This window comes from Agrilus planipennis, unplaced genomic scaffold (genome assembly GCF_000699045.2).
Source record: "Agrilus planipennis isolate EAB-ADULT unplaced genomic scaffold, Apla_2.0 scaffold9, whole genome shotgun sequence".
Classification (NCBI taxonomy): domain Eukaryota; kingdom Metazoa; phylum Arthropoda; class Insecta; order Coleoptera; family Buprestidae; genus Agrilus; species Agrilus planipennis.
Genome location: NW_020442467.1, coordinates 1,275,910 through 1,288,020, shown reverse-complemented (window position 1 = coordinate 1,288,020; position 12,111 = coordinate 1,275,910). Strand labels below are relative to the sequence as shown.

Here is a 12,111-nt window from a genome sequence, read left to right as displayed (position 1 = left end):
AGCAGGTAACAACATGCGTTTTACATACTGTCAGCAATTGTTCTTTTCGATCTATTATCTCGAAATCGATGATGTGCAGTGTGTCTTTCTTTTCATTTTAAAAATGATTTGATTGTGACGCATATTTGCGAAAAGATCATTGCATATTAAAAAAGACGCTGTATAATGAAATTGTAATTTTGCAGACTGATCTAATATTAAAAACTAGACAAAAACATTATGTTAATATAGAAAAATATCCCACTTTCATCAAATGTACGAAATAAATTTATTCTTATTTTGGATTTACATATTATGCCAATCGGGCTTTTTATATTTGCTGATTCCCATACTAAAGGTTATTTATTAGCATTATCATTGTCTGGATATAGACCAAATTATGATATCTTTGTTAGAGATGCAGATGCAGGTTACTCTTTAATGGTAGGATAGTAAAAAGAAACATAAATATGTATTTCTATGACTACTCCTCAATTGATATATATTATTACCAAAATAGTATCATAGATAGATTGTACCAAAGTTTTATAAGTAGATTGACAAATTTTTGAGAGAAGAAGTCAATGATGTACAGAAGGTAGTTATACCTGTATTTGACAAGCTACATCATAAGGTCGTCAGTCCTAAGACTGCTTGGACACGCACCTCCACTCTTTCCTATCCTCAGTTAATCTTCGCATTTCTCTAAAACTAGACCATCTCACATCCTTAACTATTTGCGAACAGTAATCTACTCTAGGTCTAACTCAACTTCTTTTAGCTTCAGTTTCTGCCTCTAATCTGTCTCTGACTAGAGCTCCATGCCTGAGAAGGTATCCTACCAACCTACCTCGTCTATTTTTTATTGACTTCCGTATAGTACTCTGTTATCCTTTTCATTCTAATATCTCTTCATTTCTAACCTTCTCTATCCACGGTATCCTCATCATCCGCCTGCAACACCACATATCGAATACTACTAAATCTATTCTTTTCCGCTGCGCCCACTGTCCATGTTTCGCACCCGTATAGCGCCGCGCTTTAAACATACACCTCTAACAGTTTTTCGAATTTCTGAGTTAACTGTTCGCCAGCATAGAAGTTTTATTTATTTTCATACAGTACTGTTTTTCCAATACCGTTTCGATTCTATTGAAAGCTGTCTCTAACTCCTCCTTCCTAAATGCTTATACTGCTATAGTGACATGCTACAAGATATTGAAATTATTTAGAGAGAATAGTTAAGTTTTGAGCTCGATTACCTGGTATTTTCGGACTCCTTGACCTGTATAAAGAAATCTTTTGATGTCAGGCTAGTGTTACTGCTAGTGCTACTGATAATTCTTGTCTAATCGAAAGATTTCGAAGATATTGAGGCAAACATTATGACAGTTCCTTCCACGCCTCATGTGATAATTGTACAAATTTCAGTGACAACGCACCTTTTATATTTCGTCAATTCTTTTGAAAATTTCAATCCATAAACTCCATATACGTATATATTTTAAATTTAAAATTGATAGCCAAAAAACTGCCTTTTATCGTATCATTACTTTCTGAAATTACTACATATCGTAGATATTAGTCCTTGTATTCATAAATTACCGAAACTAGAAAGTTGTCAGAGCTAAACATATATACATGTAAGTTAAGGTTTGTATAAATGACAATAATTAGCCTAGAATTAAATTAATGTAAAATAAAATTGATCGTAAAGTAATATTACGTATATTTAGCCATATTCGATAGGTAAAATAAGTTCAAACAAAAGATGATCAAAAATTCCGTTTCTGCAGAATTTAACATTTTCTCTTTTAGGTTTTATATGCAGAAAGATACGCTACACAGTGTAATAATATCATTATCGTACAATAAAATAAATGATAAATTTCACTTTCTAATAATTTTTACACTTCACGTGTTCCGCAGCATTTATCTTACAAAAAATGTTTTTTTTATATAATTGCCTATACTACAAACACTGAATTGAGTTGTTATTGTTATTATAGTGCAGCTTGTATTTTATTATATATTATATTATGATGAATAAGGATGAAAATTTATCTAGTTTATAGTACACGTCTTTTTTGCTTTTATAACTACCTGCAGAAATATTACACTTAGTGAAAAAGAAAAATATAAAAAATATTTAAAATTTGAAACGACTTTCACTAATTCTTAAATAAAATGTAATGATTGAATATCCGATTTAATGCAAAAAATCTGTAAATGTAATTAAATATTTCCCAAAATAAAACATTAGAATAAGATGAAGAATATTTAAATAAAATAACAAAAAGTCTAGTAAGAACAACACTTCTACTCTGTTCGTTCAGTAATTAACAAATTGATAAATGATTTCCTACTAGTAAAAAAAACAGGCTAACGTCAATAAACTATATTTTCATCAGCATTATAAGTATACTAATTTTAAGAAACTATATTAAAAAGTAAATTTGAATATTGTCTTCATTTCATAAAGTTAGTACTTTGCCAAAATTGTTTACTCTACCTTGAACACAATAATATTATTTATGAAAATTTAAGTAGCTCTAGTTTTTTCGTTTAGTGCCGAGTTCAGAAATATCTTTGTAAAATATGTGTTCTTCATTATAATTACTAGAATCTAACACATAGATTTAATAAGTTCGAGGAGAATATGTTTTCCTTATTCCGATTACTGATTTTATTATTCCCATCTTTTCTGCAATATTGATTTCAAATACACAAAAATACTAATACGTATATGTATATATAAGATACAAAATTGAAATTACATTCGACGTATCCTGCATATTTTGAATTGCCTATAATTAGCAATTTACAAAAGTTACTTACAATAGAGATTGCAGAAATCAACTTCCTTCTACGTCTAACTCACAGTCAGGACTTGTGTGATTTATGCGCATACTGCTCTGAGCTTTATGCTGTATATTCAGCATGCAACTACATGCGTTTTACTGTTGACACCATTTAATCATATTTTTTTTATCAATTTGGGTTAAGAAGTAATAGAAGAACGAGGGAAGTCATTCAGCTTTAGAAAAAGCTTTTGACAATGTTAAATGGGACAAGATGTTAAGTATATTTAAAAATGTGAGGATGAGTTACAGAGATAGAATGATACTTAGTAGCAACAGGCAGCTATAGAGCTTTAGCTGAAACGTAGAAAAATAAATATCAAGAAGGGAGTCAGACAGGGATGCACACTGCCACCGATACTTTTTAATGTATACATCGAAGGCGCGATCAAATCATTAAACACAGTACAACTGTAGGGATAGATACACAGGGGCAAATGATTAGTATGCTTAGATTTGCAGATGATATAGCAGTATAAGCATCTGGTAAGGAGGAGTTAGAGATAGCTTCAGCGGCGGAAAAGAAAAGCTTAAAAGCGTTCGAAACGTGGTGTTACCGGTGTATGATGAGGATACCGTGGATAGAGAAGGTTAGAAATGATGAGGTATTAGAAAGAATAGAATAAGAGAGGACTCAATGGAAGTCAATAAGAAATAGACAGGGTAGGTTAGTAGGACACCTTCTCAGGCATGAAGGTCTAGTCAGAGACATATTAGAGGCAGAAACGGAAGTTGGGAGGGGTAGAAGTAGACCTGGATTAGATTACTGTTCACAAATAATTAAGGATATAGGTTGTTTTACTTTTAGGGAAATGCGAAAAGCTCAGGATAGGAACGAATGGAGGTGCGTGTCCAACCAGTCTTAAGACTGACGACCTTAAGATGATGATAAATGATAAAAGTGATTTTAACTATCGGCAGATACTTACATAAATAATGGAATGTACCGTTTATTTTTAGTTATATAAGAATGGGTGTTTCCAGTGACCTTGAAATTATAATATTGTGATTTAATACACAACATTTCATAATACTGGCTGTGTGATATGACTCTTTATTTTTTATCTGATGCACTGGACCATACGATAAAATATGCAACCCTCACTCTGTACATGTAAACCCGATAAAAACTTTCACTACGAAAATTACAATTAATTTAATTGAATATGAGACGAAGAACGGGAAAATTCGCACTCAATTAAAAATACACAGTGAAACGCGGTAATTCGGTCATTTGGTCAAGTGATAACTTGAAAAAATTTTCCGCGTTACATCGGCAAGGTAGTTTTTGGTTCGAGTTGGGAATTTTCCTCTACTGATCTATTGTCGTACATGGAAAAAACCAGCGCTCGTTCGTAAATTTTCATGTAATACAAAAAAAAGGCATGAATCAGGCGAAGAAACAAAGTGTTCACTGGTTCTACTATGAGCCATCAGAAAAACCTAGTAACGACTTTTTCTTTATAAAATTCCCATCAGGTAAAAGTTAAAATAAAATGTAGTCAGTGAATCATCGAATTGTTTTTGGCATAACTTATCGTGAGTTAATTTACTTGATTAGTCTCCAAATAATGCTCATTTAATTTGAATGACTTCCATTAGTTTTCTTAGTAAAATACAAGAAAGTCCCATTTTTAAAATAATAATTGTACGTTTCATCATGTTAGTGAAAAGCCTAAGTACTAATCTAACGTTATTTCTAATTTTGCAGAACATTCAAATAGTTTTTTGTCACTTCCTATTTCTTCTTTAAACAATTTTTGTACTTATTGTATATTACCTATGATCTCAGGACTCTCCGGTTCATAGAAGTGAGCACTTGTCGGTAGAACACTTGTAAGCGCTCTTTGCATTTCCCTTGTAATAAGTTCGACATAATATCGTATTAAATTTTGTGTAATAGGAATGTAAGAATTATCACTGGTCAAGACGATATGCACGACAAACACTAAAGTTAACCACCTTAAAAGCATCGTTGCTGATAAACTATTGCAATAAGAATATGATATATGATATGTTAAAACCGACTGTAGTTTCCGAAGTGAGTATATTTGGCGAACGGGAATTGATTAGAAACTGAGTTCAGACCGATTAAAAGCCAAAGCGTTGTTGTATCCTTTTACTTATGTCGGTAGATACAATTACTCCCATTATTTGCCAGTAGTACTGTTAAGTGTTGAAAGAGAAATTACAAAAATTACCTTGTAATGTAAATGTATTGAAAGTGAATTTAATTAAATCATTTTTGAAATTACATCATTAATTACATACCATATTTAGAATATTGAATTGTTGAACAGGGGGGTTCTTTGTATCAGGAATATAAGGAATTTCAATTTGCGAAATGTAGGATACTTTTGTTTACATACAAAAACGTGTTACAGACATGTGCAAATATTACACTCGCGCTTTAACTTGGCATAAAAATAATACACTTAAAACCACCCTAGTCGAGGGAGTTCTCAACACCACTGATCATTAAGTGCCTGCAGACCTTCCCACCCGTCTAAGTAGGTTGAGATAAAAGTATAAGTTCTGAAAAAAGTGCGGCATGACCTAAATGTTTAGACCATTACTTAGCATTTGGGAAGACACTAATTCGTTTTTCTGTGGTTTCCTTGGATCAGTTAAGCAAATGCTGGGGCAGTAACATTCCACAGATAATCTTTCACTCTCTTCTGTTTCCATTTCTCCGTTTCATATTTCTCACCCCAACCACCACCCACCCATTTTCACTATGAGGACGATGAAGAGGGTATTCCGCTCTAAATTCCGATGTAGTCCGGAGGCACTGCTCGTCTACCAGCATTAGTAGCTGCTCAGAATACAACACCCAAAGGTTGCTTTACCCCGCCACGACAGCGGCTTGGATAGCATGGTCTAGCTCTAGAGGTTTGGACTTTTGTTTAACACCGGTTCGATTGCGATTCCATTTACCCTGGATCAAGATTTTCTGTGGTTTTCTTGGGTCACTTGGACCAATGCCTGAACAGTAATGTTCTACAGATAATCTTTCACTATCCTCTGTCTTCATTTCGTTTGTCTCATCTTTCTCATTCCAATCACCACCCATCCATTCCCACGATTCCTAAAAGGAGGTTCAAGAGGGCCTTCCGCCCTAGTCCCAAGGCACTACACGTCCACCAGAAATAGTAACCGGTTGGAATCCAACACCCAAAAGTTTTTCATACCCGCCACGGCGAGCGGCTTGGATAGCATGGCACAAAGATTTGGACTGGTGCTTAGCATTCAAAAGGATACAGGTTCGATCGAATAGTCGAGAAAATAAAGTTCGGGAATTAATTAGAAACTGAGTTCAGATCGATTAAAAGCCAAAGCGTTGTTATATCCTTTGACTTACATATGTCGGTGGATACAATTACTCCCATTATTTGCCGGTAATACTATTAAGTGTTGAAAAAGAAATTACCTTTTAATGTAAATGTATTGAAAGTGAATTCAATTAAATCATTTTATACATCTGAAAAACATACTTAAATTATAGAACACATCGACAGTACTTGATTTAGGAGATACTGGCAGATTATTGAGCAGTGTTTTTTGTTTGTATCAGGAATATAAGGAATTTTAAACTTCAAAATGTAGGATAGTTTTGTTATACATACAAAAATGCGTAAAAAAGGTTTTTCTGTGGTGTCCTTGGATCACTTGGGCCAATGCTGAGACAGTAACGTTCCACAGATAATCTTTCAGTCTCATCTGTCTTCATTCCGTCCGTCTCATCTTTTTCACTCCAAACACCGCCCATCCATTTCTACGGTTCCTAAAAGGAGGTTGAAGAGGGCTTTCCGCGCTAGTCGAAAGGCACTGCTCGTCTACTAACATTAGTAACTGGTGGGAATGCAACCCTAGTTTTTTTTCACCCGCCACGACGAGCGGCTTAGACAGCATGACCTAGAGGTTTGGATTTTTGCTTAGCATTCAAAAGGACACCGGTTCAGTCGAATAGTTGAGGAAATAAAGTTTGGGAATTGATTACAAACTGAGTTCGGACCGATTAAAAGCCAAAGCGCTGTTGTATCCTCTTACTTATCTCAGTAGATACAATTACTTTCATTATTTGCCGCTAGTACAGTTAAGTGTTGAAACAGAAATTATAAAAATTACCTTGTAATGTAAATGTATTTAAAGTGAATTCAATTAAATCATTTTTGAAATTACATCATAAATTGCATACCATATTTATACATCTGAAAAGCATACTTAAATTACAGAACACATTGACAGTACTGGATTTAGGTGATACTAGCAGATTATTAGACTATTGAGCAGGAAGGCTATTTTGAATTAGGAATATAAGGAATTTTAAATTTCGAAATGTAGAATAGTTTTCTTTACATACAAAAACGTGTTACAGACATGTGCAAATATTACACTCGCGCTTTAACATGGCATAAAAATAATAGACTTAAAACCACCCTTGTTGAGGGAGTTCTCTACACCACTGGTCTTTAAGTGCCTCCAGACCCTCCTACCCGTCTAAGTAGGTTGAGATAAAAGTATAAGTTCTGACAAAAGTGCGGCATGACCTAAAGGTTTAGACCATTGCTTAGTATTCGGGAGGACATTAATTCTTTTTTCTGTGGTTTCCTTGGAAACTTATTAGGCAAATGCTTTCACTTTCATTCTCTTCTATTTCCATTTCTCCGTTTCATATTTCTCACCCCAACCACCATCCACTCATTCCCACGATTCCTAAAAAGAAATTGAAGAGGACCTTCTACCATAGTCCGGAGGCACTATTCATTTACCAGCATTAGCAACTGGTGAAAATGCAACACCCAACGAGGACACACAACGAGCGTCTTGGGCAGCATGACCTAGAGATTTCGACTTTTGCCTAGCATTTAAAAGGAACTACCCTCCGGCGTAGTTTGGAGGAACTGCTAGCCTACTAGTATTAGTAGCTAGAAAAGTTTTTTTACCCATCACGACAAGCGTCATGGACGTCCTGGCCTAGGGGTTTAGATAATTCGGAAGGATACTGGTTCGATTCGGTATCCATCTACCCAGGTGTATGTTTTTCTGCGATTTTCTTGGGTCACTTATTAAGGAAAATACTGGAACAGTAATATTCAGATTATCTTTCATTCTTAAAGCATTTGAAGTTAGAGATTTATTTAAACTAGCTTTAGTAGTTTCTATTAGTCGGAGACAGTTCTTCAATAATAGTTGTCGAATACTTGGTATAAAATGTTTGGTTGCCGTGACTTCACTTTAGTGAATAAAACATCAATAATTAACACTATATACAAAAACTTTATTTACAACAAATTTACTAAAAAATAAACGGATAACAATTGAAGTGACAAAAAAAAAAGTTCGCAGAACCGAGTATGGGCAAAAACCCACCAGCGCAATACCCCGCCTCGAGCAATTGAGTTCCTAGAACCTACGAAATATGGACAGAATGGCATACAATTAACAGAGGGTGAATTCGACCGCCGAAGACTGATACTGACCTTCTCTATTGTAGTTATGCCGACGCTGTAATTATATGATAGGCTCTAGCTGAATGATATTCTATTAACCTATTGCTTGTAACCTTATCTTGGGGCATATTTAAATTGTAGGTATTTCCTTTAATGTAATAAATTGAATTATATTCAAAGTTTGTGAATAATAATGATCGATAGAAATAAAATGTAAAATTAAAACTGCAACAATGTTTGAGACTGGAAAATACAGCATTTATTGATTACTTCTTTTGTCAGACTCCTGAATTTTTCATTCTCATAATCAGGATAGGAGTTTCATGGGCTTTTACAGAAGTGATTGGCATGAGGTCAGTTGGAAATAGATGTTACAGATCGACGTTTAAGCAATTGAAATGACGTCAATCATGATTTAGAAAAAGACGGAGAATAAGAAACCACTTTCTAAAAAAATCTATAAAGGTATTAGGAGACTGATTAAGCCTGGACAGCATCGAAGAATTATAACGATTGTAATGATATTATGTTCTGAATATACCAACCAGGTAATGTAAATAAACAATTGAAGAAAATTGCTTAGGAATTGTAAAAAATGCGAATGTAAAGAAAAGAGGTAATAAATAAAAATGATTGACATATGGGTACAAGGGAGACATCCTAACAGTAAATTTCACTACAAAATGACGAAGTAAAGTATCCGTGATAATTAAGAAAAGTACATTCCTACAATGTCCAATGTGAGTGCGACTATCAAAACATTTGAGAAAAATATGTACACAAGAATTATTATTAAAGAATCCGATTTATTGAACCACTGTATTACTGGGCCATTATGTATACGTCATTGTAAAGCCTCCTCCGTATCGTTTAATAACGTTAATTACCGACAAATGCATATGGGGAAAAGTAAAATGAAAAACAAAGTTTAAAATGCTTTTATTACCAATAGGGTATCAATTGTAGAGGTGCAACAAATTTAGATGGAACTGGGCTGAATTTAAAAGAAATGAATACTTTGATACTTTAGTACACAAAATTTTGAGGTAAGAGAGTTTTTAAATGCTGTATTCGGATTCTATTAAAAACTATATGTATCAAAGTCTTTTGGAAAATATTCATGAAAATAAACGAAACAAAAAGTTCACATTCTCAAATTATCTTACTACGCAGTTGTACAATCAGCTATTATTACTACATATGTATACCCATTTGTGATTCATATTATCAAGATGACCACAGGAAATAGATTTCAAAATTCTCTGCTTTTGCAACTGCTCGCGCAACTGCTCGTTCTCCGTTTGTTAGCATGCAACATGCAACGTTTTCGTGTAAACGATGGAAAGGACTCTTACTTAAAGAATATATTTATTAGCAAAACATTTTTCCCAGCGAATTTGGTTTCTAATGCTGTTTTATAAAAATTAATGTAGGACGAGGAAGCGTTTATGCGCTAAAACTAGTCATTAGCCATTTTTTATTGAAATCCTTCAAATTCGAAATAGTCAAGAAAATAAACCACCAAATTGGTCAAACCTTCAAATTTTTGTGCAATAAGTCGGACAAAGATGCGGTTTTCTGAATTCCATTCGTGAGACCGTCTAAAAACTTTGTGAGCATAAGAGGTCAATTCATCTTCAAAAATGCATGGGTGCATAAGAAAAATACAAAAAAAATCGGTCAATAATGAAATGAAATAAGTCCAATCTGGAGCCTGGGGCGACCTTTATACACATCGTCTCCAGAAGTAATCTTTTAAATACATTAAAAATCAGTTGAAATTAGCTACTCGGAGGTTTTGAGGGTCGCTTAAAACGAATATGTAGTTGGTGACGGATTCCGAGGTACGTTTTTTATTATGTTTTTCTAAAGATTATGCTTTAAATAAATGTAACTTTTTTAATACACTGTTTTTTGACATATAATATTTTTTATATTAATGTGAAAAAAAAATCTTATCCACTATACATCGAAGAAGAGGGGCAAAAGATTAGTATGCTAAGATTTGCAGATGATATAGCAGTATTAGCATCTAGCAAGGAGGAGTTAGAGATAGCTTTAAATACAATGGAAGCGATATTAACAAAACAGTATTGAATGAAAATTAATAAATGTAACATAAAAATACTGGCTTGCAAGGGAAGAAAGAGTGAATATAAAGATAGGAGACGAAAGATCAGAAGAAGTGGTTGCTTTTAGGTATCTGGGAAGTTAGATAAGTCAGGACGGAAGAGATAGTAGGGATATAAAGCAGAGGATAGCGTAGGGCCGAGTCACCTTCAATAAAAAGAATTGACTTCCATGTTAAATGTGCATTTTTGGAGCGCAGGGCTGTACGGTTACGAAACATGGACGGTAACGCGGCGGAAAAGAAAAGGTTAAAAGCGTTCGAAATGTGGTGTTATAGGCGAATGATGAGGATAACGTGGATAGAGAAGGTTAGAAATTAGAAGGTATTAGGAGGAGTAGGAGAACAGGGGACTCTATGAATGTCAATAAGGAATAGGCAAGATAGGTTGGTAGGACACCTTCTGGGCATGAAAATCTAGTCAGAGACATATTGGAGACAGAAACAAAAATTAAGAGGAGTAGAAGTAGATTTAGATTAGATTACAGTTCGCAAATAGTTAAGGATGTAGGATGTTCTAGTTTTAGAGAAATGCGAAGATTTGCTCAGGATAGGAAGGAGTGGAAGTGTGTCCAACCAGTTAAGCAATCACTTGGCGTCAATAAAATTATCTATCTTCAGTAGTTTTTGAATAAATTGGCATTTAATTTCCACCTGCACACGAAACAATTTTCCTTTTCTTTAACAGAACTAATGGACCCACAATTATAATACTTAATATTAAGAGCCCGCAAGACGCACAATTTATTGGTATAGAGGATTATTTATATCGGGTACTAGATTCACACGACTGCATTTTTGAAGATGAATTCATCTTTTATGTTCACAAAGTTTATATACAGTCTTAAGAATCAAATGCAGAAAACTGCATTTCGTATAGACTTACTGCACAAAATTCTACAAACTCGCACACCGTCATTATATGTACTGGTAAACCCCACTAAGTAGTTGATTTACTAACTGAAATACGTTAATTAGTTAGTTAGTGTACATTATTTGTCTTAAATATTCTATTTTCATACAGCGCAGATGAAATAAATACTTTACACACAAAATATACATGACTTCAAAATTGTACCGATATTTGCAAAACATTTACTGACATACCCCAATTTATAAGAAAATTCAATATTTGCAATAAATGTAGTTACTTCTTCATCTGTTCTTTTTATTTTTTTTTACTTTTGTAAAATCAAGATAACTAATTTTCATATAACAGGGCTCACAACAGTTACAATGTAGTAGTTAATGAATTAATTGAAAACGAGTATCAATTTTTAGAGTACCNGTTTTAAACATTGAAATTTTATATTACAGGTAAATACGTTTTATCAGTGTTGCATTGTCATGAATAAAGGTGAAAAATAATCTAATTTGTAACACACTATTTCATGCTTCTGTATCTCTACTTGCGTTCATAAACGTTTAGTAGATATACCTACTAAATAAAGAAGAAAAAAGAAAATATTAAATGTAAAAGACTAATTCATAAAGAAAATTTGATATAGAATGTACATTTTACAAAACAGCTTTCGTATTTAAAAAGTAAGTTATGAAATTTTTTAAATATTACCTCTTAATCTGTCTTAATATTAAAGATGTAATAAATTATAATTTAGAAATCAGATAAGTCAAGACGGAAGGAGTAGTCGGGATATAAAGCAGAGGATAGCGCAGGGTCAAGTCGCCT

The 12,111-nt window shown here is 33.6% G+C and overlaps 2 protein-coding genes across 2 annotated transcripts in view; one reads left to right on the top strand and one right to left on the bottom strand.

The window, feature by feature from the left end:
* Positions 1-7,017, bottom strand: part of LOC108737010 (glucose dehydrogenase [FAD, quinone]-like) — a 16,132-nt gene extending 9,115 nt beyond the window's left edge. The window contains exon 1 of the mRNA XM_025981246.1: positions 4,621-7,017. Coding sequence (XP_025837031.1) covers positions 4,621-4,813 — 193 coding nt within the window. The 5' untranslated portion in view covers positions 4,814-7,017. The remainder of the gene's footprint in view (positions 1-4,620) is intronic.
* Positions 1-12,111, top strand: part of LOC108737029 (proton-coupled amino acid transporter-like protein pathetic) — a 169,644-nt gene that overhangs the window by 11,435 nt on the left and 146,098 nt on the right. The window lies entirely within an intron of this gene.